Genomic DNA, 26626 nt, shown 5'->3' on the forward strand with positions numbered 1-26626 from the left:
TTCACTCATGAAAAAATGTGTAAACAATTCTTCCCTTTCAGATTAATTGGCGATTATGCACACTTTTTTAATAGTATAGACTATGTCACTATTAAACTAATTTTCTGTTTCTACACTGCAACGAATATATATCACTCAAAACTACTTTTATAGAGCATAGACTTTCAAAGAATTGGCACAGGTAATGTAGATTGAAATATACGTGCACATTGAACGGATTTTCCTTTGAATATGTGGTTAATTGAAATGATTCATGAATTTCATTATTTTGCTTTAGACTTGTGGTTATTAGGTGTCTAATAAAAATAAACAAGTTAAATATCAAGTTGAACTGTCACCACTGCTGCCCTCTAGTGCGAACTGTTAATAATGAAGGAGAAGAGCCTGGAAATGTTATGGTTTTGGGAAATTAAATATGTGGTACCTATTACAAGCACCTTCAGTTTAAAAAAAGCTACACATCAGTATACTATAGCTTGAATGTACTGTCAAATATTTCAAAGTCAGAGCTTTATCATTAAATGGTGCTCCAAAATAATAAAAATCACGTGATTAATCAGTGTTTGTCTTTATTTTTAATATACAAAAAAGATGGATGTATTTGCATCTAGTTTATATTTCTAAACATTTCAGCTCACAGATAAAGATATCATTCATACTGTTTTAGTGAAACAAACACCTGACACATACAATTCACATAAACAGGGATTCATTCAAATAGCATCCATTCATACTATGAGAATTCAACAGTTGTCAACTGTAAAATCAAAAACTAAAATAAAATTAAAAGAAAAAAAAATCAGCTTTCACAGGATTCACACATTAAAAAGAAAATCCTTTACATTTATCAAGTAAATCTATACATAATTGGATTTTTTAAAAAATGTTATCTATTTCTTTTTTTGGAAGATGAGACCGACACTGTGTTAGGGTTACTAATGAGGTACTGCATGAGGTAACTTTTTTTTTTTTCTCAGAGGTGCTGGGTGTTAAGACAGCATTTGGAGGTAACGAACGATCGCAGCAGTTTCCTTCCCCCCCCCCTCCCCTGTGATCATCGTTTTTCTGGCACAATATGTGAAAGCACCTGGGTTGCATTAAGCTCAAGCACACAGACTCGACCCTTTTATTCCCGCTGAGAGGCTTCGACGTGCGCCTTCAGCGCAACTCCAGGTGTGATGAGATGGACTTCAATGATCCACAGAAGAAATCTGCCATGTCCCAGCACAGTGGAATTAGAGACTGAATTTCAATTTACTATTGCTGTTTAATAAATATTGCTGGACCCTTGGACCACGCACATGCCACTGTTCAATGACTCAACAATGGTCTATGTTATTAGTCTGTATTATTATTCCATTATGTGGGCAAAGACACATCGATGACTTCCATTTACACTAAAAACACTGTTCATTAGATATAGTTTATCCCCACATGCTCTTTACCACTACTGCACAGGAGCGAGCGTCAACAGACCACTGCTTAGAAAAATAAGAATCATAATTCACCATCTTTGCACAGCACTATTCAAAGCACAACAGATGATCCTGCGCGTCACCCGAAGTGGCTAAACTATAACTGAACGAGTCTGACAGCATCACATCGGTGGGTAAATATTGAGGTTATACTGTTCAAACTGGCACGTTCATTTAGCCAATCAGAGAAGCAGCCAGCAAGGAACAAACACCAATTTGTATAACATCTTCTTTTAACGATATCGAGGCAGCGCTCTAATAAAAGTGCCTCCAAATTAATAAAATTATAATACCATATTGAACTGACTTTCGAATACGCAGAGGTGGAGCTTCGGTTCAGCGACATGAGTTCGGTAATGCCCTGATTGGATCAGTGTTCTGCAACTGTGTGTACAGGTCTATTTACAAGGATCTGCCCCTCTTCTTTTAGGTTTGTACAGCATTAACACCATCACGACTAGTCGGCTCTATGTCCGCCTTTTCTTTTCCTGTTTTAAGAAATAGAAGAATCTTCACGTACAACAGAGGTCCGACCGACAATAAAATATCTCAACTACTAAAACACAATTGAAATACATAACACAACTTGATATACATGTAGAAAAAGCCTGAGGTACTTGTCAGAATATCTGAGGTCAGTCTGGAGGAGTAAGCAGCTGAGGGCTTACTCAGTCAAAAAAAAAGAAAAGAAAAGAAAAAAACCAATAACAATATTAGCCTCACATAATATCATTAGTGTTATATTAACAAAGAATACATGTACTGTACATCTACAAATCCTTGAGTATCCTGGAATAGTCACAGCAGCATAACGGACATTCAATGTATGGTATTTGTGTTATGATACAACTATGGCATTGCATTTGAGACAAAGGCAACCATTCAAGCTCTCATTGCATGATGTACAGTGACTGAGGTATCTGGGGACTTATGTCCAACTGAGTATTGTGAACAAACAACTAGCTAAAGAAAAAAGGATAAAAGAAAACAGACATGTTGCTCACTCAAGTATGGCCCTCATGAGAAATAATCCCCCCCATCTGTCCGTTCATAAGTCTTACTTTTTAAAAACACACTCGTTCTCTAGCTCTCATTTCATCACCACACACAGATGTACATAACACAAACACACACACACACAGTTAAAATCAAGAATGTGTAACATTGCAACTCCAGGCAACATCCGTCAATGCCCCTGGCACTGGCAAAGGAGTAACTCTGCATTCCTACAGCTAATAACAAAACATTTCCAGGATTATGTCCATGATAGCTAGCTGGATAGCTTGGCTCTCGACTTAGAGAAAAATGTCCCAAAGAGGCCTACTGGATACCTGAGAGGTAGTTCCCCGGGGGGGTGGGACAAAACCCATGTCCCAAATCTCCAAAAAAAGAAAAGAAAAAAAAAAAAAAAGAAAAAAAAAAGAAAAAAAGTCTAATACAACTGCTCAGCTCCACATTTTAGCTCCTTCCCTGTTGTAGAACGCGTGTGCTCCGATTACCGTTAGTTTGTCTTCCTTGTTACGATCTTCCTTTCCCCTCGTTCAGAAACATTCAGATTCTCAATAAGTGAGCACGCTTGAAGTTTAAAAATCGAGAAGCTTCGACCCCTGAGGAAGATGAATATATTTTGTCTAACAGTCACAAAACGTTTCCTCCGAGGTGTGCAGCGCGTTGTCCGAGGTCTGGAGCAAAGGTTCGTTTTCATTTGGCCGCAGACGATCGTGACCAAGACGAAAAATATAGCAACTCATGAGGTAATAAAAACAGAATAACACAGAAGATGTACATGAGGTAATGACAATGCTTAAGATCTGAAAAATGGGTGTTATTACATGTGATGATTATTTAACTTATTACTACTACAAAACTACAGCAGATTGATGTGTTAGTAAAATCTGACATTAGACAGAATAAAAAATACCAGTATTGGGATAAAGCAGCAGCTGCATTCTTTTTGCTAGTTTATATGCTTTTAAAAATTCACTGAGACCCACCGAGTTTGGATTTTAAAAAGAAGAAATAAAATAAAATCAGGATCTCAGGTGAAGGATGGTGTCACCCGTTCAGGTGCTGGACTCTTTGGGAGGTAGGTCCTCGTTAGTGAGAGACGTCACAATGGAGATGGGGCCGTCTGAGGTAGTGCTGCTGACCGTCCTGGCGATTTGACCAATGCGCTCTTCCACACAGCCCGCCGACAACCGCGCCTCTGCATCGTGGTCCCAACATTCCTCGATGGTCTCGCACATCTGGCTCAGACCCTGAAGGCAACAGGCGAAATTGAGTGACCCCTGAAGGCAAATGTATGTTTACAGCGTAACAGCGTAGCTTTTATGGGCTGCCTGTTCTAACCTGCATTCTCTGCTTCAGTAACCAGCTCTCTTTATACAAATAACTCTAATTACTACTTGTTTTTTTGTTGTTTTTTTTAAATGTATCAGAGCCAAAGTGTTGCTGTTGCCAATCTTTGACTCTGGTGGTGAGAAAAGAAGATGACGTGTGTGGGCGTATGTGTTATTGTATGTGCGACATAACGAAGACCAGAATACACCCTTTACTAGCAAAGTGAGGACATTTGGGTGGGTGCTCACAAATTAAAATGTTTGTTTGAGGGTTTAAATCGGTGTACAGTTGGGTTATGGTTCAGGTTAGTGGCTGGGGGATGACAAAAAGTGAAGATAAGAAGACAGGTCACCTTTAATAAATTCACTTTAGTCACAAAGTATCTGATAAATGTGCGTGCAGCATGAAGAAAAAACCTGGGTTTTATTAACATTTCATGTCCCAAGCGTGTGTTTGCCAGTGAAAGAACTAAATATACCTGAAAGGAAACAAGGTTTCTTCAGGAAGAGTGTTTTATGCTAACCTTTCGTCACAACAAGACCAGAGAGGATGTTTTTCTGGGGCTGTTTTCGCCCTCTCTTGGGTAAACTAAGCTAAAACCTGCGCTACGAGCCACTTGATAAGACCAACGTTGATATTTATAAATAAAATGTGAACTATGTGTGAACTTAATAAAAATGCTACAACAGTTAAATGTGAACTGGAAAAGGTTCCAGCTGAAGAGGGGGGAAAAAAGGTTCCTACGGAAGGTCATTTTCCACTGTTGCTTACCGGATGTTTGAGCCAGCAGTCCTTCATGACTGGACGCATCTTTTTGTGCACTACCACATCCTGGAGATCCTCCAGGGATGGATGCTGACCCACTTCCTCCTCGAATGGCAGCATATATTCGCCACCTAATGAGGTCGACATGGTAGCAGAATGGAAAGCGTCAGTCAGAGATAACGTCAAACTCCAAACCTGCTCTTTTTAAAACCCCTGGCAGCTTTCCCTGTGTGGCGAGATACATTCTTTCCCCGTTGGACTCACCGTCGGCCTCGGAGCAGCGAGCCACCAGCTCCCACAGCACCAGGCCCATAGCGTACATGTCTATCCTCAAGAAAGAGTCACGCTGGAAGTTGATGGCTCCCTCGAGCACCTCTGGAGCCATGTAGCGCCTTGTACCAACCTGACAGAACAAAAGATTATAGAAGAGATCCATCACTAAAACTGAAACAAAAAGGCTTTAAATTTCAAAACAAGTGGACATTTCAAGAGAATTCTGATCCACGATCACCCGGATGTTAAGTAAACGAGCCCCTACCTGACCGTGTGTATCTCCTGGAGGTTTTCCAGGTTCGAATCGAACAGCGAGTCCAAAATCTCCAATAACTGCGGTCAGATCATCGCGCAGCAATACATTCTTACTCTTGAAGTCCCTGTGGATGTCATTTTTCGCTCATTACAGTGCTCACAGGCATCACCTCTGCTACAAGATTTGAAGTCTTCGGAATCCTTACCTGTGTGCAATGGTAGGTTTGGGGCCCTCTCCCTTGTAGCTGGGAATGTCTTCATGGAGGTAGGCCAACCCACGAGACATCGTCTCCGCTATGTGACACAGCTCATTCCAGCTTATGGCGTTACCCTTCAGATGGTCCGTCAATGAGCCCTACCAGCACACAAAGGCAAATTCCAATTTAATAACATCCACAAACAAACAGGCACAAAGTTGGATATCATGCATAAGTAATATCAGTATTCACTGCGAGTGGGCGCTGCACTGTAGCATATGAATTCTGTCCGTCATGTGTAATATCATCTTTCTCACGACAGTTATTGCCTCTCAAAATACAGATAAGGATAACGGCGGGATAAAGCAATTTTAAATAAAACGTGTTAGCTGCATGTTAATGTTCCCCACTTTCCCATCTACAAATGTTAGTGATACTCTTAGAAGTTACCTTGACTATAGTAATGGTTTATATATCCTTTAAATATACGTGTTGTTTAAAGTAATCTGGTTTAGAAATAGGACTTTACAAAAATGGGTCATGTGGTGTCAAAGCGATCAGGCAAACGGAATATCAACATCAGATTGCTGCTGCAAAGATGCTACAAATTCTGCTGTACAGATGCTTCACATTCCTGCAGGTTGACCCGTCACCACAAAGCTCCTTAGTTCATCTGCAAATCTAATTTAACATCTAGATGACATCTGCAACACAAGCTGGTGGCTCCCAAACTGTTGTGCAGATAGAATTCTTTCCAATTATTAGTCAGTCGTGTTTTTTTAAACCACTGCTTGTATTATTGCTGAATCTATAATTTATCATATATCTTAATTTCTCTTTTTGTCCCTAAATTCAGAGAAAAAAATTAGGGAAACGGCCACTTTTACTGTTGGAAACTGACACCGATTTTAAAACCATGCATTAAATTAGCATTAATGCCTTCTAACATATTCCCTTAAAACTGCCTCTCTGTTCATCAAGTCCCCAAGAATAAAACAAAACCTGAACATTTTTTCCTGCTTGAATTTAACAAGTCTTGTAGCCGTGTTGGCTGGCTTTGCCCTGCTATTAAACATGACCTGACAGTGGAAACAGTGTTCACAGTAGCACCGCGGCCCCCCTTATCATTACTCTGGCCCCCCACGGGGCCGTGTCCCACACTTTGAAAACAACTACCGGTACTCCTAATGTTCTTCCGATACACTAACAAGAATTGAACCAGTGACAATTGAACAACCTGGCAGCTAAATCAGCCATTAAAACAGAAAGTTCATACCCACTAGGGTCCACATGTAGTGCTGGCACCCAAACAATAACAGTAACTAAATATGCTGCCATGAACACAATTCCCCACAAGGACAAGCCCTGAAAGCCTTCACTACATTTAATTCCACCCCACCGTTGTGCTAATGATAATTATTGTTTAATCCTGCTAATACCTTTGTAGGATGGTCGACTGAACAGGATGTTCTGGTTGCCTCAAATCATTAATACCATAAAGCATCATCTCATAAATATGAATACCTATTTTTGATGCTTGCAGGATTTGTTTTTTCACAACAACTGACACGCCAATAAAATAAACGGGCAATACTTCACAATATAGAGGAACTGGAGAGCTGCCATATTGAAATTTGTTTTGCTCTTCTGATCAGGTACACAAAAGCCATTACTGGAATATTCAGCTTTTCTACTAAATATAAAAGCTATTAAAAAAAAAAAAAAATCGCCTGACACTGTTGTATATGGGGGGGGGGGGATTTATGCTCACCCTCTCATGAAACTCGGTGATGATCCACAGCTCTGTCTCCAGGTTCGTTCCGTGTTTCTCAGCCGCAATGTAACGCAGGAGATTTTCATGCCTCATCCCCGGCGTCAGGAATATGTCCCGTTCGTTCTGCCACGACTGTTTATTCTGTTCAAAGCCATGGAGTTGTGTTAATATCATCAATTCAAATATAGATTACATAAGTTTCATGTTAATTCATGTTAAAAAAAGAAAAAAAAGTGAAGCTTCTGTTCACACACCTGGAAAGGGAAGATCTTTACAGCGACATATTTGCTCATCAGCTGGGCCTTCCAAACGCAGCCAAAGCGCCCCCTAGCTTTGATTTCCAGCAACTGCAATGGTTTAAGACCCACTAAAGGGGATGGAGGAGCGGGTCCAGGATCCTGATTGACAAAAGAAGTTCAGTTATAAACTGGATACTGGATTCAATTATCAAATAATTATTAGCAGTACATTTGCAAAACTAAAAACTGCATCAAACTTAGGACACACTCAGTAAAATTCAGTATCAAAGAAAGATTTAGCGCTTGGACTGAGCTTCTCACCTCACTCAGGTCTACGTGGCCATAGGGAGGCTTGCGATGGCGATACATCCACAAAGCCAGCAGAAGGGCCAGAGAGAGGACGCACAGAGGCAGCAGCGAGTACACAAGCACGTTGAGCAGGGATGGCACTCGAGGAGGAGGTCGGATTTTTACTAAGGAGAAAAACAGAATAATTAAAGCGGGTCAACTTTATTTCAGGTTACAGAAACAACGTAAACAACGGGTGAGACGTCCTTGAAGCAGCTAACATCACAACGTGCTCCTTCTCAATTAATCCAGGCAGGCTTGAGCTTTGATTACTACTGATTAAAAGGGAAAGCAAAGAACCAGTTCCCCTTTCATTTATTTAGAAGCAAGGCGCTCGACACTCACCTCGGTTTCCGCTGCCAATCATGTCAGGAAGGTGAGTGAATCGTTCATTGCAGTAGTTCCCCTCGCAGCAGCAGAAGAAGACCTGAGGGTTTTCCTCCATGGAGACACACTCTTGCCTAATAGATAACGACATACCTGTGTTAAGACTGTCTCAACCCAACGCTGAAACCAGCCACGTGTCAAATTCCAAAAAAGCCAAACTCAGCATTTCATTTCCAGACCGACACGTCGAGTTTTGGCTCCAACTGAACACAAAGGCCACATGAACATAGTAATATTTGTTGTGCTGGGACTTTAACCCACACAGACTTTGATATAGGTTACAGGAGATGATGCAAACGCTGCGTTAACGCCACAGTGCAGCTCAACACCAAATGAGTCACACCACTTCTGTCTTGAGGCTTTCAAATCTCACTATACAATATTTAACCACTCCAAAATTCTTTACATGGAAGCACCGTGGTTGACTGCTACAGGAGGAGAGGTTTGAGTTCAGCTTCTACTATCAAAAACTAAAACTTGCCACGAGACCAGACTAGCGTCATGTCCTCCTTTGGACGTGTATCCAAAAAAGGTAGTTAAATATTCCCGTTCTTTGCTTTTGGACATGGTGGGATGCACGTTGTATCTTTAACACGCAGTAATAAAATGTAACGTGACAAAGATTTCAAACAAATATTAGCAGTCAAAGATACTGCAGAACACAACAAATAACACAAAGACAAAACACTTGACAAAGATCCATTAACATATAAATTAAACTGCAACATATTTTGATGTGATAAATGCCAGTAGATTATAGAAAGATAAAGGCGGATTACGTCAATTTAATCATCAGGTGATGCTAGTTTGGTTTCAGTAGCAATTTCGAGTAATTCGGCACTTCTGCAAGTCGTTTCTATGACAACGTGAATGAAATCCACTGCCCAGGACTTGACATGGTATTAAACAAGTCAAACAGTATAAATGGGCATAAACTGCAATTACTCTTGCAGACGTACGCGTCACCAAGAGGATTATGTAGCGCGCAGTTGCGATTTTTCCTCTCTCGGTATTACGTGTCAACAGGTCGAGCAGCGCAACCCTCATTTTGCATCGGGGGTGAACAGACTGAGACCAATATTTGATCCAATGTTTCAGGCGAATCCTGGAGGGGAGCACTTTAATGACTATGATTCCCATCTAAACATCATCCATCCTGTAGCAGTTCACATGTTGATCGCTCTGCCTTTTCTATGCCGCCACTGTAAGAAGGGTTTCACGCAGAAATATATACATTATAACAAAACAATTTCCAGGGCACTTTGTATAAGAATCAAAGGTATAATTATAGTCAGACGCACTTCAGGCAGAAGCCATTTCCCTTGAAACCATGAAATGACTTTGTACCTGCATCTAAACCTACAATTTGTTAGGTTCTAGTTCCATTAGAGCTTTTGAAAATATGCTTGTGATTCAGTGTAGTCCTCCTGGATCAATACCAACACGCCTCTCTGTCCCTGTACCAGCCGCCATCCATCATGGTCTTTGACGCATTTTTGCACCTAATGTTTCGTTCTTTATCCACGTGCACATGCGTCACCTACAGCCTCCTGCTATAATTCTAACGGCTGCAGTTTACCCCGTGGAGCTACTGGAGCCCGTTTAGAACACGGAGGTTTAAATATTAAAAACCGGGAAGTTGATAACTGCACCCAGCTCAACGCTGACCGTTCATAATTATTCTGAGCTTCTGCCATCAAACTTCTGATTCTCAGAGATTAACAAAAGGGAGTGGATGCAGAATAAGAGGATAAATTCCAACCTAAACCAATTAAAGCAGCTAAGGGTTTATTATATATTATGAGTTTCACTGTAAGGCGTCATTTGTCAGCAGATTGTCAAATGTTGGTATGATTCTAAACAAACTACTCCACAGTTTTACACTTGAGCGTCAATTTTCCACTTGATTACTGAGAAAAGATGGTGAAATACTGCAGGTATGCAACAAAACAAGCTGCAGTGTGCTGATTTGGTCAACACCAGCACGCGCTCTTGAGCCCCCTCTCATTTTTTTTTAAAACTACGCTGAATAATATCTGTTACATTCTTCATGTAAGAGCTTATTGCCGCACTGCTTCGGCATTAAAGTGCACCGTTCCAAACTGCCCTACGCTGAGCTGGGAGGCTTTAAGTGGCATTTCAAGCAGGCGGAGCAGGTATGCACTACTCCATTTTTAGAGGCAACATTTGTTTTCCCATCTTGTGCTCTGTGTTGAGACTTGCACAGTTGAAACTCTTTCAGGAGGAAATTATTAGTGAACAAGTTACTTTTTTAATATTGTGACTCTTTGGTTGTGTTTAGGGATAACCTAAGCTGTGATTTAATCCCTCTGCCCCGCTATAAGGTCACCGCAAGAGATATAAGTGACGTAACTGGCGTCAACTGAGCGCCAAAGACAAACGGCGACGCAGAGGCTTGTGGAACCTCGCGAAAGGACCCCACCTGTCATAGCAGTTGAAGTCGTCCAGCCAGCAGCCTTTCTTCACCAGCTTGATGGTCCCTGAGGAGTTGAGCCAAGAGGCGTAGCAATGCAGCCGCTTGTCCTTTTCACCCTCGCAGCGCTCAAAGCCGCTCTGGTTGGTCCTCTCCGTGCGCCAGTTATCATTGTAGTACACACATTCCCGGGTCTCTGCTTCGCCCAGACTGTACCCTGAGACAGACAGAAGGCCTCAGTCAGCTCACAATGTAATGAAATGGATCGCAGCGGAGGAAAGGAGGACATATGGCGCCACCAAGAATCCTCTCTGCGCAGCAGAGCCTCTATCATCACTCTGGCAAAAGGCCAAGCTAAGGAGCTCTGTGTAGTAAAAAGGAGTTCCTCCAGGCTAGAAAATGAAATAGAAGTTCAGTGTAATTCCATTCATTACCAGAGCTTTTTAGACAACTACTAAAAGTGGATGAAAGTAGAATAATTTGATTATATATAAGGGGGAAAAAGACAATAGTAGGCTCTACTGTGGAAGGGACACACATGATGCAGTCATGCTGTGCAGATAACGACTTTTATACCTCAACGTGACATCTGGAAAGACAGATAAGACGTTCTTTTTAAGAGCTTTTACCGTCTGGGAAGAGTTTTCCCCCAACTACCCAAATTTAACAATAGCCCTCAGCCTCCTGCTGTTGCACGTTGGCTAATTGAAAAGCTTTATTAGGCGTACTTTAGCAACACAGGCAAGGCTAATTTTAATGAATGCTGGAGCAGATTACACACTCGTGCAATCATTCACAGCCTCGCTCGGACATTCATGCCCAATCTTTGTTCCCTGAAAAAACAGAGCATGTCTCTTTAAATCGCTGCCTATAGGAGGCTGCCCATCCCCCACTGTTACCCCCACCAGCCCATCACACACACACACACACACACACACACACACACACACACACACACACACACACAGTTGTCCAGCGGCACACAATGGCTTTCATTAAGATATATAGGGATGCAATGACCAAACATCGTGGAATTTATTAAAGATAGGAGGATATGAACTAGAGGACAAAACACAGATGCTCAACCCTCCATTCAGCAAAGATGCCATTTCTGATATCCGTGGTCACATGATCCGGCAGGACTTTTACTACAAGATGATTCCCAACCCCCTCCCCCTGTCACTTACTGAGGCTTATACCACAACATGAATTCTAGAGAAGCAGCTTACCATACAAGCCAACCCGAGCAATCATCTATGAACCACACAAGCATTAGCCGCAGCAATATTTGACACAAATACGCACAAGCTGGGCGTCAGTGAGATGTGGAGCAGAGTTAAAGGGATTTTAGGCTGCAACTACATTTCTGTTTGAACAATAGTCCCCATAATAGAGGGATGTTAAAGACACCCCCCCCTCAAACTAAAGAAAAAAAAAAGACTCCAATTCGTTTTCACGTGGTACCCAGTCACGGGTTTACACCAAATAAATCGAATTGCTCCCCGTTCAAACGGAGCAAGGGTGATTTATGGAAATACGTGTTTCCAAAGGCTCCTGGTGGAGCTGTAACCACAAACAAGAGTGCAGAGCAGAGATGTAGCCTCTTAGGTTTCAGGATGTTGATGCAGCTGCTGCTTTCTATTCCTGCCACCGGGAAGCAACAGTTTTAAATCGGGATATATGCATTTGTGTTAAGAAATGTAACGATATACCAGCGTCCCTGCTCCGGTTAGATGGTTTAACTCTGCGCTTTTGCTCTATTAATATGCGAATATTAAGTGGAAGACGTTAGACAAAGCGAGTGTAGTTAATGGGGGGGACCCCCTCAATGCTAACCGCTAATATTCCCCGACAAACTTTAAAAGAATGGATTGGAGGAAAGAAAAAACGTTACCGCACAAATATCAAAAGAGAAGTCTCAGTTCGGGACGAGCGACCCGAGAGAGAAGGGAAACAAATCCAGCGGCTCACCTGCGCATAAAGTTCCGAGAAGAAGTGAACAAGTCAGCCATGAAAAAGACATGTTCCGTTTTCGATGCGGGGCAGATTTCTCCCACTTTCCGTCGCGAGCATGAAAACTCAGCTCGTGAGAACCATCGGCGGAGGATCAAAAGGACCACAGGCCTCGCGGTCCCTCCGCAGCCTGAACCACCACCAGCGCGTGTCAATAGCCGCGACGCTGCAACAATGTTGCGCGGAAGAAGAAGAAGGAAAAAAAGACCGTCGCGATTAACTGACCGACACACGGTTACTCCGCGCGACGGTGCAGCATCTCCGGCGGGAAATTAGTCCAGAAACTAGCGCAGGGGCGTTTAAAGCGTCGGAAACGACAGCGCGGCGCGGGTTTCGGAGGTTCTTCAGTTGAGCACTAGCACCGCTGCATCGGGAGGTCGGTCGGGGTTTACATGCATGTTACTGATCTGTGTCCAAAATGGCTTCTAAATGGGGAATGGGCTGCAAACAGGGAAACCCGGATGTGTAAACACAAAGAGGGGAATTCAGGCAGCGAGCGAGTGACCTCAACGCGACACCGTCGATGCACACGCTGGGAAAAATAATAGGGGGATTTTTTTCGCTCTCTCTTATCGACGATTATCGCATAATTTCAGTCGTAAAACGCAACTGAAGGAGCTGGTGCGGGGTTTTTTATATTTATATTCACGTTTATGTTGCCTCTAACTGAGACACTCACACTTTCTGTGGCGAGAGTTGGCATTTTATCTTTAGCCTCTTTTAAAAAAAAATAAAAAACATGCTATTTATTTCTGCAATAGTTTAACACATGGTTGTTCATAGGTCTAAGATCATCATAAAATCATTTGGGGTTTTTTAAATAAAACTTTTTATGAATAATTGGTTGTCATACTTTCACACCACGTTGTAGGAAACTAAAAATTCAAACTACATTTAGCACCAGCAATTACAAATACTGATGGATAACAAAAGTATTTCAACCTAAGCGAATTGTCAATCACAAATAAATATCTTTAATGTGATATAAATGTACTGTATGTGTCAAATAGTCTGGCTGTGGAACCTTTAGATGCAATTTCTTCTAACTAATGGTGGAGTATCATAATTTGACAATTTCAGGTTATAGACTAATCCTGGACACAACATTAAAGAGTGTTTAGCCTGCTGCTGTTGCGCAGCGTGTGCTCCAACTTTGAATTCCTTAACAGCTGCAAAATGCCAATTCATAGCCTGAAATGAACCTCTTTATTTGTCTCGAAAGCATGGAGCAACAGACCACACCTGGCTCCAAGGCTATGTGACTGCCATAAAAGCCACCTTGGCAGGAATCCACAGGTAAAAACAGGTGATGTGTTTAATTTTGTGAAACGAAACCATTTGGAAATGGAATGGAAATGGACCCAGTGACTTGAGCCTTTAAGTATTAGGAACTGTGAGAGGGCTCTTTTTCTTTTCTTTTTTATCAGTATGATCATTTATGCATTTGTGGAAGTGCTATAAATAGCTGACCTATTTTTGAAATATTAAAATAATTTGCTATTTAAATGTATTCATTCTAATTAGTTCTTGCACTATCATGCAGTCTTAAATGTACAGTGTACTCCACACGGCAAACAGAGCAGCTAATGACTCATTAAACACTTTTTTTACTGTCGCACAACTGAGCAAAACAAGAAGTGGACGGGAACTTTTTTTCCTCAGTTTCTATGTCTGTTGGTTAAAAAAGCAAAATAATTTGCCGCAAGGGTAAAAGCTTCCCACTCATGGATGAATTTGGGAACTATTGACCTTCAAATGTTACGGTTCAAGTTATATCTTACGGCGTGTTGGTTATTTCTTTCTTTGCAATGCTCTATTAGAGCAACCAAGGCTCAATGGCAATGGAAAATACACGTGTAATGATAAAACGTCATTGCCAATTGTTTGCCTTTTCCCATTTAAGGCAAACTCTTAAAAAATGCAGTCCATTGTTTGAGATCCTAAATGTTTCATAATAGGAAATCAGCAGTGACGTTGTTAAAATGCCATTAAGCTTCGCTCACTGGTCCCTCCACCCATTTTCTTCAGCATTCAGACTAATGGCATGTTGGTGACATCCAGCCAATTCAAGAAGCAAATGGCTAAGGAATAAGGTTAGGCAGAGGTAATAAGCCACAAACTAGTGTTTCAGAGTGTAACTCAAGACAAGGCATTCTCTCATTAGTCTGTCCTGTATTGACCTTGTAACTGGATCGAGGCCACCAGAGAAACCTTGTAAAAGACAGGCGGCCGGTTGTCATGAGAGTTGGGAGGGAAAGCACACGGGTGCTCATTAAAGGTCCTGAAGTCACAGTCCTGGTGTGACATTGCCAGAAGAACAAAAGCATATTGTGGGAATGATGCAATGGGGCATAAGATTTATGAAACTGTGTATCATGGTATTAGAATATATTTCCAACAGGCTGGTCGCTGCTGAAAATGGATGAATACATTAAACCTGCATGTTGGGATTTTAATATGGAACAGGTAAAAAAGATATTTTGTGCTATCGACTGTACCCCAAGACTGTGCGTCATAATTAAATGATAAATAACACTAGGTGGTAGTAGAGCTCCCCCGAGGAGGGGCATTAGCAAACTACGCACAAAATATGTATGCAGACAAGATTAACAATCTCAGTTTCAATGTTACTTTTCTCCATATTGACTCGAAATGCAACATTTACATTTATAATCTTACTAATTGAACACATTTTATACCTTACTATCCTACAAGATTTATATATGCTGTATATATATTTTTTTAATTTTATGATTTAAGCAATATTGGAACAAATTGGGCCTATTTCACTGTTAACCTGTATTCCTCACTCAAATGACAGAATAGATCATTTCTTGTAACAACAAAAACATTAACTGAGGTTGAACTTATGTCAGTTTTACTTTAGCTCCTGGAAGATTATTTGCTATTAGAATTTACATTTATATTTATGGATTCTTCATTAAAAAAAAGCCTTTTGTGTTAAAGTGAATGCCTGTCTGATAACGGTCCAGCTAAGTGATCCTTTAATTACCACCCGGAGCAGCCTTGTGTTTAGTACAGCGAGCAGTAATTATAAACTTAGCTCTGCTTAGGTTGGCTCTCTTGTTGGAGGTGCAGCAGCCTCACTGCATATCGCCCCTGATCCCCTCCACCCCACCCCGACAAAGATCGTGAATCAAACCATCAATTAGAAAGCAGAGTTCGGGAAGACCATCTAGCCTGGAAGAAAAAGGCCCTTTGTCAGGATAGCACTGCCTATTATTGCTCTCTATCTGAAGAAAACAACCTCAGGTTTCTTTTCAGCTCTGTTGCCAGACTGACTAAGGGTCACAGTGATGCGGAGCCGCATTCCTCCTTTACTCTTACAAATGAAGACTCCTAGAGCGTATTCACAAATGAAATCACAACTGTCTTCAGCACAGGCTATGTAGCCCCCAGCTCTCAAGGTTGCAGTATACAGTATTCAGCTTTTAAAAAAAACTCAACTTGATCCAGATAATTAGAAAACAATGCCTATATCTAACTGCCCTCCTCTATAGTTCTTTCGAAGCTGCAAATGATCCACTTACTCTACCACCTGTAGAGAAGTCTATTTGAAATGCATATACACTCTTGTATCTTGTTATCAGGGGATCAAATAATTATTTGAGGAGCCCCAAGCTGATCCAAAACTTCTCTGGCTAGAATTCTGATCGGAATTGACAAGAGAGAATACCTGATTCCCATACAAGCTTCTCTTCCCTGTCTGCCCATAAAATGCAAAATAGAGTTTAAAATAAGAGGTCCTTAGAGGCCAAGCTCCATCCTATCCAGTGAAGCTGGTAGCGCCATTCCATCCCACTGGAACCTTTAAAAGTTGAATATGCGGCCGGGGCTTTAGCTGTTAGGGCCCCAGTTAGGCTATTCTCTTACTGTGTGTTCCTGCTGTTGTCTGCTTGTTCATCCTCTGTTCTCAGGCTGGGGGGGGGGCAACCTATTCTTGTCTCCCACTCCCAACCACGCACACCTGCAGCTCATTCAAGGCCAATCTACTCCACCTCCTATCAGTTTTAAAAGACCGGTTTATTCATCCACTCCTTGCCACCTGCATGTGGTAACGTTTGGCTCCTTGAGACCAGGACCAAAGTGTCCTTTCCAGCCCCCCTCGGTTCCCAGCCACTTCAACCAACTCAAACCCAGTATTATGTTTGGCACGTTAAATCTTTAACCCGCTTTTGTGATTCCATGTCTGTATTGTGAGCCCAGTCACCGGGATCACTTTACACCCTCCTGCTGTGGAACCAGTCCAGGTGTGAGAAGCTAAAACTGTTTCTACTTTTAAGCTCAAGCTGAAAATCTTCCTTTTTGAGAGAGCTCAGAGCCAGTAAATCTAAAGCTACAGTCATTATTCTAGCCACGCTAATGCTCATAGTTGGAATAGGGTCACCTGACTTTTATCATCATATGCTGTAGACCGGGGCGGTTAGAGGAACGTAATCCACTGCACGGTTTTGCTTTGCCCTCATTGGTTGATGGCCGCGTTAGTCCCCCCCAGGTATTTCTAGATTTACAAAGACCTCCTGCGCCACTGACCCTCTGCGTTTTAAATCTTTAGAATAATCTGTTGTCCTTCCCCTCGCATTCCCCTCTTCTGCCCGTCTCCTCCTACTTTACCTGGCCAGCCATCATCAGGGGAGTCCCCCTCCAATATGGTCCTGGTCAGTAATCTTCCTGTTAAAGGGTCTCCTTGGGTCTCTTTGTGACTGTTACTTGGTTTGGAAGGGGGGTCAGGTTCTGGGTTTCTGTAAAGCAACTAGAGACAATTGCGACTGTTACAGATATTGTATACTGTAGGTAAAGATGAGTTGACTTTTCTATGATGAAGAGGATCATCAGAATGGTTTTAAGCTGAATTACTCTCAAAGTGATTTGAAAAAAAATGGAAAAGGGTTGTTGATTATACCCGTTTAGCACAAAAATGAAACAACAGCAACTCTTTGCTCATCCTTTATTAGTTTACTAACCCATAGACCTGCTTACAGATTACTGGACAGTGAGGCTCGCTTTTCCTCAGCGGATGACTTTGTCTCTGCAGCGCCGTTGCCGGTGACCGCAGCACTTTAGAAGTAGTTTGCCACCCTGCGAACAGACTGGATGTTTGGGTTTTCCGCCTGCCACTCCGAGTGGGAGCAGTAGTTTCCCCTCTCCACGATATACATGCGGCCACGGTAGTTGGGCTCTTCATACAGCACCCACCTGTGTGGGGGAAACCCAGAATTTCTTAAAATCCAGCTTCAGTAAAGTGTATTTGTAAAGTATATTGTAAAAATGAAGGGAAAGGGTAAAAACAAATTTCAAAGAGCGTATATAGTGGTATGCAGTCTTAGTTTGCTGCAGAGAAACCTACGCGCCATCTCCATAGACCTTGATGGAGTTGATCCTGTCCTTGGTCAGGCCTCGTGCCTGCAGGAATGGACAGTCTTCGCACACCTCCACACATTGGCCTGTGAAGTTGTCTCCATCAAACAGCTCCATTCTGTAGTGCTCTCCATGCTGTGGAGGACAATAGCCCGTCAGCATTGTTCATCTTCCGAGCTCTCCTTTACATTACGCGGAGGAGTTTGCCTCAGCTCCGCAGACACTTGCTGACACCTCGGAATAAAAATCCAATTATTCAACACAAAATGAAAGCTGTAAGCTAGCTCTGACCCGTGAAGGGTCCTGTGTTGTATTAGTCAGACTTGAAATAATCTGAAAAACAGATGTGTGCTCAAAGGAGAGCACACACACACACCACTCTTAACAACCAAATATTTGTCTGTCCCTGGGGTCCCTCACACACGCAACTGTCTTACCATCCTGATTGGCCTGCAGGAACCCATGTGATCATTATGGGCATTCCAGCTCTGGTATTCAGGGTACTCTCCGTTCTCCAGGATGTACTGCTGGCCCTTGAAATCTGGGTGGTCGTAGCAAATGAAAGCCCCGCTCTCCACGCGAACAGAGTTGACCCTGCTCATGAAGCCGCGGTCCTGGAAGTTATCGCAGTCGCCGCGGATCTCCAGCTTCCTCCCAGTGAAGCATTTCCCCTCGTACAGCACGATCTGTGTTGTGCAGTGTCGCAGTCACAGAGGTGCTAAAGCAACAGCTGCAGTCGGTGCACTCAACACACAATTTTCTGACATTTGTTTGTGACTCATATGGGGAGGCTTTGGCATCACCCCCTACTCACCTTTCCCGAGTACTGAGACATTTTCCACAGTTTCCTGCCAATCAAACTACCCAGTTGTGAGGGTGAAAAAATGTGGACCCCCGGATTTATACGGCCAACGGGCAGCTGGGTGCAATTGCAAGGCCCGGGCCGAACAATGGGGGGTTTAGACGTTTTGCCACATGGACAGTTTCCCTTACATGCGTCAGTGCTGATATCGGATTTTGGCTCCAGTTGATGAAACAATAGCAGGAGCCATTTTGCTATTATTGGATTTTGGAAGCAATGGTGATGGTTGCTGAGTGAGTGGAGGGAAAACAAACATTTGGAAACTTAAAGTAAAGCAGATGTCCTGCAATGAGCGAGTACCTCTAAGCTTCGGTGCAGTATAACCTTGTTTGTTTCCTATAAATGACATTCCTCCCACGCCTCTCCATGCACAGAAGCATTAAAACAATGATTTACTGCTGTCAAGTGATTAAAAACAACAGTTGTGAGTCGTGCGTGGCTGCCACCTGTGTCTAGATTTAATCACCTGTGTGTAAATACATCTCAGCCTTTGGATTTGTGAAACTGTGACACAGCTGAAGTCTTCATTTTCATGCAAACTTAGTTCTTTTATTGTTTTTTTTTTTAAGTTGCTGCGTTTCCAGTGACCCGTCCCGTCCATTCCACACTGCGTCAATTCCTTGCTTCATGAAACACATCAAAAGCAGCGGTTATAGTTTAGTCCACGTGAGGAAATAATCAGTTTTACCTCGCAGTCGTTACCATCCAAAGGTAGCGTGAGCCACGTGCTAGTCACTTTTTGGGTGTATTCAGACTTTATACTCTGCATTGAGTCCAGTTTTGGCTTCATGCCCCAAAGCGTCTGTCAAATGGCACCTTTGCGCCACCGGTAACAAATATGCACTTTTAACCCAAAATGGAGCCAACAAAAAGGTTCTGGGTCCAATTTCTGCCAGTTGAGGCTTCTTTGTGACGGAAAGGTAAAAGACCATCAAGCTAATCCTGCTTAGACACAATTCATCATTTTAAGACAAATGACCCCTTGTCGTCCTCCTGGAGAACTTTACCTTGGCAAAAATCTTTATTTGACTCTTTGACAGATGCAACATTAATATTTACAAACGTCTCATAAATTAGAAGCGGTGTGTAAAGGGTGGACAGATGTTGCGTAATCCGTACAGAAACCTGTAACCCTTGAACACGGTGTGCCCGGGGTGAGCAAGGCACCGAGCAAATAGACTTTGGAGACACACCACTTGATGGGGTGTTGCCATGACGAGGCAGGAAGAATCAATATATAAAGCGTCAAAGTGGTCAACGGCGTCTCAGTCGTTGGTGGAAACTGAGTCGGACGAGTCGACGAGGTTTGTAAAAATGCATCCGAGCTTTTCTTCTCTCTCTGACTGAAACTACTCTTTTGTCCTGGAGGCTTTCTGACACCACATGATGTTTTCGTGCAGGATTGTACTGCAGCACTGAACATAATGAAGTTCTTGGTCTTGGCTCTCGCTGTCGCCCTGCTGTTTTCAGCCGGTGAGTCTGTCACTGATTCTCCACTGAATAAACAGAAAGAGTCCACCATGGCGGCGTGGCGGAACATCTACAACCTCCTGGTTTTCCTTTCCTGCAACATGAATTTGAAACATCTCTCTAGGTGAATGTCTCAGCTGTCACAGGTGCATCTCCAAAGTGGCCGGAGGACCATGCGAGCTCTCCGTAGAGAATTGTAAACCAGACAAGAACGGCTGCGCCGCTGTCAGGTTCCTCCGAGAGCCATGTGAGTAAAATAGCATTACATCAACTTGAAATTGGCAAACTATCTAAACGCAATAAGTTCGGCGAAAGAAAAGTATTAGCATCAGCAGAGTTGTGTGCATGGAGGAGGTGACCTTCTGATGACCTCTCGTAGTCACAGTTTGGAGCAAAAGAACATTGAGTAAAAGCATTAGATTTGCTTGTAAAATATTCATGTTGGTCGTAAACTGAGAGGCAACAGAGGGTAATTTTTAAAACTGTATCCACTTTACTGTGCCCAGTTGCCCAGTTCCAGAAATGCATGTCTCTGGAAAGCTGTGAACTGCTGAAGCTGAATGCCTACATCAATGCCAAGTGCTGCGGTGACGAAATGTGCAACACGTTCTAAAGTCCAGACAGAACAGAAACGTCCCAGAAGATGCTTCAACCTCCTGAAGTCCCTTAAAGAAGCGTTTCTCAGTTCTTTAAAAGATGAAACTGACTTAAGTTGTTCTAAAAGTTTCTTGAGGAAATAAATACATTAAAAGAAAATCAGGAAATGCCTGTTGTCATTAATTATTTTCCGTTACCATTTATGTTTGTTCAATTCAACTTTATTTATATCGTGTCTGTTACAATCAAAGTTGTTTCTAGGAGCTTTGCAGAAACCCAAAGCGTGGCGTCAAAACGAGCCATAGTGGAAGAAACCTTGAGCAGGACCAAGCTCACATGGGGGGACCCTTCCGTTAATGGTGGGCTTGTGGGGGAGGAGAATGAGGGAGACAGCAGGGGAGAGGGTGTTCATTCACCCTGGTGTTCTCAACAAAATCCCGTGCTAATGGTTGCATTACAGAAGCTAAAAAAGACCCAATTTTGGTATTTATTCTTCTGATTTCACAAGGGTGCCACTTCATTTCCCCCATTTGTGCTCCATTTTTCCTACACGAGGAACCATCATCTTTAAAATAACCACTTTTGTCAATCATTTAGCCCATAAATAAGTGTGTACAGGAGAAAATACCTAAACTACCCAAAACTCCTGCTGAAGTTGCTACTTAGATGTTTCTTTTTAAAATAAAAAGTCATAAGTAATAATTCACACTTTATATAACCACTTTTTGCTTTAATGATTACAATCAAAAACATTTGTACAACATTTTCAACATTAGAAAATGGATGCAGGGTGATGCTTTGTTGTTTTTTGTTGCAATGAAAACAAACTGAGGAACAGAGGAGCGGTGCTGCGTGGAGATGAAGTAGAAAAAGAGCTGCATAATGGAGGGAGCAAACAGCCGGGGATGTATCAGAAGAAACCTCACTTTACTCGTCTCTTTTCAGAGCGTACGCCTGGCAAAACACCATATTTCTTTCATCTCTCTCACTAGATTCGTAGTTCTTACCGGAGCTGCATAATAAAAACCTAAGAAGCGTCGACCTGGTGCTTCCTCTGACCTGTTCTGCTTGTCATCATCATCCAGCGCAGGAGACACTTTTTTTTCTGATACACCCAAGTGATGCATGTGTCTGTGTGTGTGTTTCGCGACAGTGCTGAGCACAGAGATGTAGGGGGAGGATGAATTCTGGGAAAAAGAGGACGAGAAAACCACCACTCCTCCTTTCTCGAAATCAAACGCACGGAGAAATACGAGGATGACAAGGGAATCAGAAATACTGATAAATAACAGTGGAATCAGAGCCATAAATAGACAGTGTTTGATATTTAAGACCCTGGAGGGGTGGAGTCAGCTGAGGTGGAAAACTGGCGGCTAGCCTTCAAGTAACGGGATATCCCAGTGCAGTGTCCTGTGTGTTGATTGGGCGGCTCTACATCATGGAGCAGGATGTTTTTCCCGGTTGCACGCCGCCGTCCATCTTCTCTGCCTCCAGGATCATCCTTCGGAAAACCTCCACAGCCGTCTGACGGAGAACGAAACAAACGCGCACATGTCTCGTTCAGTTTGGAATCTCCATCAGTTAACGGGACATCCAAACGTAAGATCAAATAACTTCTAAGAAATTAGGCTGAACAGGATTGAAGCCTGACCCACTGCATCTCCGTCCCCTACCTGGTTCTCCTTAGCTGAGGATTCCATGAAAGCAGCATTCCAGGATTCAGCTAATGCTTTTCCTTCTTCGCAACTGATTACCCTGATAAAACAGTTCACAAACAAGTCTGAGGTGGACAAAAGTAGCTCAGCTCCCGTTTCTGTATCACCTGCGAACTAGATCGGAGCATCTATATGTGTCAAATGTGCAAATTCTTCCATACACTGATGAGAAGGGACACAAAGATAGCTAAAGTTGTCGTGTTCTGCTGTCGTCCCCATGTGGATACTGCATGCAAATTTGCGTGTGAGCCAGCGCAACAGTGCGTTTGAACATACCGCTCCATATGTAGGTCGTTCTTATTTCCGACTAGCATAATTGGAACCCTGCATGCAAAGGAAAATATTTAGTTCTTGATGCCCTGTATATAACATCCGTCTTGGCTTTTTATGCACAGCAACGCGAGTGTACTCACTGAACTTTTCCCACCATGTCCAACAGCTTTTCGTGGATAACTTGTACAACTTCAAAGCTGGAAGAAAGTGGAGAATTCAACCTTCAGCATGTAACCACCTCAAGACATCGTCCATAAAATAATTATTTTTTTGCTTCTGCAATGTGTTTACACCAACCTTTTATTAGATGTGACTGAATAGACCAGGATGTAACCGTTGATATCTATGGAGTATGTCTGAGGGAAGATGGAGTACTCGTCCTGACAGAAGACATGAGGAGTCAGAGGCAAAGCTTTGCTGTCATAAACAACTCAAATTAAAGTGATTCGTGAGGAAGAAACAAGCCCGAATGTCATTACGCAACAACAACAGTGGCCCAATGCACACCTGTCCAGCTGTGTCTACCAGCTGAAGATGGTACTCCTGTCCGTTTATTGTGATCATCTTTGTAAATGCTGCAGAAGAAACATAAAAACACAAGTGAGGTTATCTGGATTAGGAGCTTAATAGCTTGGTGTGTATCATATAAATGCTGAAGACCTCCGATGTTCATTACAACTGATATATATATATATATATAAATAATAAATAAAAGTCTCTTTTTTAAAAACGCATCCTATAAAAACGAGACTGTTTTAAAGCAGCAGCATCATGTTGTAAAGCACATGACACAGCACATATCTGAATTTAAAGTTATCCGAGACAAAAACCAATTTTGGATTCATTTCAGCGCCAGCGGGTTCGTTCAGTGCGGAAACGTCGATATCTGCCTAAAGATGGGTCATATAATCCCAGATGGAGACGGCCTGCACCAGCCCACTAACGCTGCTGACACTTCACTTTACATGCAGAGATTATTTATAGGTGCGGACAGTGCGGCCAGCAAAGCGCAGAGCGAACAAACGCGGAAAGAGAAACAGCCCGCAGGGAAACTTCAGACTCCCGAGTGTCTGACTTTGTGCGCGTTAGTGAATTACTTCATGTTCTCTTCCACAACAAAATGTTCTTTTTATGTTCCTGGTAAGGCGGAGAGGACCGAGCGGTCCATCTGGAGACACAGCAACTGTAGCATTAGGATGTGGCGTTTGCCCACTCTTCCGCCGCACTGTGGCGCAAAGTTGGAAGAACATCATTATATTAGAATTAAAGTGGACCTATTATCATAAAACAGGATAATAAATCTGTGTTTGACAAACCTAGATTTGAATATATCCAGCTATCCCTTTAATCATGTTGTCACTTGATATTCTTGATCCAAAGGTAGACAGAAACTGGCACATACCATAATACTAAATGAGTCCAGCTCTAGTTTAGTGCATTATAAATGCTTTGTCAGTGACTGAGTCTTAATCCGTAGTTAGAAGGCATTTCCACCAGGCGAGGCCACAAGATGGAGCTGAATGCTCTGGGAATTTTGGATTGCTTTGGGTTTTGTCGTCGACATTCATTTGGATTTTGATATGAAGAGAGAGATAATCAACACATTTCTGGTAAACAGCACATACGAGGGCAATTTTTAAAAGATTTACAACCTTAACTCTGCGCAACTGAGAGCCAAACATGAGTTTACACATGAATAACTGATGAGATGACAGAGTAGCGGAGGCCAGGTGAAGGGATAATACGGCGCGCTGCCTCGCACATGCACAACAAAGAGACGTGCTGCACATTCAGGGTTTCCCAGTGTTTCACCTGCTCTGCTAAATTCACTAAAGGAAGCCTAAAAGGCAAAAAGGGCTGTTAATATTTAGCGTGGCTATTGTTGAGGCCGCCACCTGTATCTGAATGGCTGACAGCGTCCACCAAAATGGCTTCCTGGATGAAAAGCCCACTCGTGCATCAATGTGACAAAGCCTCTACTCACTGTTTTCTATTGTTGGGTCATAGGAGTCAACAAACTGGCCTTCCACGAACTGAATCGTCAGGGATGACTTTCCTGGAACACAAATTTAATTCATTAAAAAGATATGAGCGATGACTGTTTCAACATGATACACCCAATGAAATGAGAGCTTCAACAACCCACAAAATATTGATCAGACGACGTTTAGAACTGCTGTTGGACTGTTACGAAGGCCGCTGTGGCTCAGTTCAGTGGTGTGTTCACCATAGACGACAGGATATTTAATAGTAACAGCAATGCAGCGCAAACACGACTAAAACCCAAACCAACATATCAAAAAATAAATATGGTAAAAATTGATCTGCACGTGTCTCAATGGATCTGCCATCTTGATATAAAAGGTAATTTTCAATCAGTTAATGTTCAAAATGACAATTTAGTCAAATCAACATATATTTATATGTATGCACTTATGACACGCACCAAAAAAAATCCTAATCAAAATAAACTGGAAACCTTTGTCTTCGAAATGGTTTGACTGACAACAGTATAAACACATAAAGCAAGAAATGATTTTTTATCTCATCGTAACTGAAGTTATTAAATGCAGGTAATGGAGTTAAGACACAAGGAGAGTCTGAACTGCACTAAAATGGAAGTTTAAATGCCCAAAGAACCCGAAAATACCAACTTGTACCACCAAAAGTCAATAACCGATGATGCTCTTGATGTAAACAAACCATCTCTCTGGCTTTATTTATAATAAAACAACGAGGGCATGGACGCATTCCCGACGCTCGTACACAGAACCCTCGGTCTTTACGACAGAACCCGACACCGAGCCTCCCGGAGCTCCGCGCTGCGTCTGCGCCTCCACCATCAGTGGATTCCTCGGTGTCCTCCAGCTGCGCCATCAGCGCGTGCCATCTTGCCGTCACGAGCGTACTTTCAGCCCGAACCAAGTGCGCTTCTTCGCTCTTGCACGCGATCAAATGCGTCAAACGCAGCCGCTCGGGCCTTCACGCGGAGCGCGCAAATGGCTCACGCGAGACTCGGGTGGCTGAGGGGAACCGCAGCACTTAAAACGCCCAAAAGCATCTAGTTTACGCAGGGCCTCAGGTGAATAAGTCCAACCAGGCCACGTCTCACCTGGCGAGGAGAAGAATCTACTACAGATAATCAAAGTAGGCGTAAACGACTCGCTTCACACTAAAAGGCCGCTGATTTAAACGCCAGTGCCGCATCCTAAGACTATGAAGATATTTCCCAGAAACTCCTTGTCATCTCTGTTGACTCACCTACGGATCTGTACCCGAGGATGGCGATTTTTCGTGATTTCGGCTGCGGCATATCTCGTTCTGGCTATCGCATCTAGTCCTCGGGCTCTACCGCAACCTCCAACGGGATGGCATCCAAATTCAAGGGGCGCAGAGATTCGACATGCAGACCTCGGATGAACAGAATCCTTCTTCTGTGTTGTGCTTACAAAGAATTTCACGTCCGCCTATTGCAAATATATCGTTATTTTAGGCCGCATAAAGAAAGCATGAGAGTCTGTAGATGTACAATAACTGCGTCACTCCCCTTCGCCGTGTAATGAATTAATAATTACGCTTTCACCCTAATTGGCTGACAGCGGGGTAAAGGCGGACGTTGTTCGGAGTTGTAAACCTCTGATTGGTGAATATGGCTGCTTGTCAACAAACAAGTCCCGCCCTCTAGAAGATGATTGGCTGCCACGCGTTTCGCCACGTGCTGGGTGGTCAGGTGCGGTGTCATTCTTATTTGTTCCTGCTTTGACAGGTTTTGGCTACATCGCTTCAATAAAAGCTGCCTGAGTAGCCAGTTTGTTGTAATATATTAAACA

General features: G+C 42.7%; 4 protein-coding genes across 4 annotated transcripts; 1 reads left to right on the forward strand and 3 right to left on the reverse strand.

Annotated features, from left to right (window-relative positions):
• Positions 1 to 552: 552 nt before the first annotated feature.
• On the reverse strand, positions 553 to 13142 carry acvr2ba (activin A receptor type 2Ba). Its single transcript, XM_057056122.1, has 11 exons — positions 12459 to 13142; positions 10497 to 10704; positions 8012 to 8127; positions 7640 to 7791; positions 7334 to 7477; positions 7077 to 7220; positions 5315 to 5463; positions 5119 to 5233; positions 4845 to 4983; positions 4587 to 4711; positions 553 to 3733 (listed from the first exon to the last, which is right to left on the reverse strand). The coding sequence occupies exons 1-11, from the start codon at positions 12508 to 12510 to the stop codon at positions 3539 to 3541; spliced, it is 1539 nt and encodes a 512-aa protein (XP_056912102.1). The 5' UTR covers positions 12511 to 13142; the 3' UTR covers positions 553 to 3538.
• Positions 13143 to 17455: 4313 nt separating this feature from the next.
• Positions 17456 to 18840, reverse strand: LOC130538845 (gamma-crystallin N-A-like). Its single transcript, XM_057056785.1, has 4 exons — positions 18694 to 18840; positions 18317 to 18565; positions 17869 to 18014; positions 17456 to 17717 (listed from the first exon to the last, which is right to left on the reverse strand). The coding sequence occupies exons 1-4, from the start codon at positions 18712 to 18714 to the stop codon at positions 17582 to 17584; spliced, it is 552 nt and encodes a 183-aa protein (XP_056912765.1). The 5' UTR covers positions 18715 to 18840; the 3' UTR covers positions 17456 to 17581.
• Positions 18841 to 19966: 1126 nt separating this feature from the next.
• Positions 19967 to 20975, forward strand: ly97.3 (lymphocyte antigen 97, tandem duplicate 3). Its single transcript, XM_057056787.1, has 4 exons — positions 19967 to 20045; positions 20142 to 20214; positions 20336 to 20458; positions 20718 to 20975. The coding sequence occupies exons 2-4, from the start codon at positions 20166 to 20168 to the stop codon at positions 20822 to 20824; spliced, it is 279 nt and encodes a 92-aa protein (XP_056912767.1). The 5' UTR covers positions 19967 to 20045; positions 20142 to 20165; the 3' UTR covers positions 20825 to 20975.
• Positions 20976 to 21517: 542 nt separating this feature from the next.
• rheb (Ras homolog, mTORC1 binding) lies at positions 21518 to 26473 on the reverse strand. Its single transcript, XM_057056784.1, has 8 exons — positions 26058 to 26473; positions 24781 to 24852; positions 23304 to 23371; positions 23094 to 23176; positions 22937 to 22993; positions 22800 to 22847; positions 22482 to 22563; positions 21518 to 22332 (listed from the first exon to the last, which is right to left on the reverse strand). Exons 1-8 carry the CDS (start codon positions 26107 to 26109, stop codon positions 22240 to 22242), a joined length of 555 nt encoding a protein of 184 aa, XP_056912764.1. The 5' UTR covers positions 26110 to 26473; the 3' UTR covers positions 21518 to 22239.
• Positions 26474 to 26626: the final 153 nt, after the last annotated feature.

The sequence above is a fragment of the Takifugu flavidus genome, chromosome 15 (genome assembly GCF_003711565.1).
Source record: "Takifugu flavidus isolate HTHZ2018 chromosome 15, ASM371156v2, whole genome shotgun sequence".
In the NCBI taxonomy this organism is placed as follows: domain Eukaryota; kingdom Metazoa; phylum Chordata; class Actinopteri; order Tetraodontiformes; family Tetraodontidae; genus Takifugu; species Takifugu flavidus.

Excerpts from the sequence above, each read along its gene's own strand:
- acvr2ba (XM_057056122.1), bottom strand. The coding sequence starts at position 12,510 with ATGTCTTTTTCATGGCTGACTTGTTCACTTCTTCTCGGAACTTTATGC. Across the intron at positions 7,221-7,333 it reads TAAAGATCTTCCCTTTCCAG|AATAAACAGTCGTGGCAGAA; the intron begins GTGTGTGAACAG and ends GGCTTTGAACAG. Across the intron at positions 5,464-7,076 it reads TCACCGAGTTTCATGAGAGG|GGCTCATTGACGGACCATCT; the intron begins GTGAGCATAAAT and ends GTGTGCTGGTAG.
- LOC130538845 (XM_057056785.1), bottom strand. The coding sequence starts at position 18,714 with ATGTCTCAGTACTCGGGAAAG. Across the intron at positions 18,566-18,693 it reads TGTCTCAGTACTCGGGAAAG|ATCGTGCTGTACGAGGGGAA; the intron begins GTGAGTAGGGGG and ends TGCACAACACAG. Across the intron at positions 18,015-18,316 it reads CCTGCAGGCCAATCAGGATG|CATGGAGAGCACTACAGAAT; the intron begins GTAAGACAGTTG and ends TGTCCTCCACAG.
- ly97.3 (XM_057056787.1), top strand. The coding sequence starts at position 20,166 with ATGAAGTTCTTGGTCTTGGCTCTCGCTGTCGCCCTGCTGTTTTCAGCC. Across the intron at positions 20,215-20,335 it reads CGCCCTGCTGTTTTCAGCCG|GTGAATGTCTCAGCTGTCAC; the intron begins GTGAGTCTGTCA and ends ACATCTCTCTAG. Across the intron at positions 20,459-20,717 it reads CAGGTTCCTCCGAGAGCCAT|TTGCCCAGTTCCAGAAATGC; the intron begins GTGAGTAAAATA and ends TACTGTGCCCAG.
- rheb (XM_057056784.1), bottom strand. The coding sequence starts at position 26,109 with ATGCCGCAGCCGAAATCACGAAAAATCGCCATCCTCGGGTACAGATCC. Across the intron at positions 23,372-24,780 it reads TGACCCAACAATAGAAAACA|CATTTACAAAGATGATCACA; the intron begins GTGAGTAGAGGC and ends TTTCTTCTGCAG. Across the intron at positions 22,333-22,481 it reads CCTCAGCTAAGGAGAACCAG|ACGGCTGTGGAGGTTTTCCG; the intron begins GTAGGGGACGGA and ends GTTCTCCGTCAG.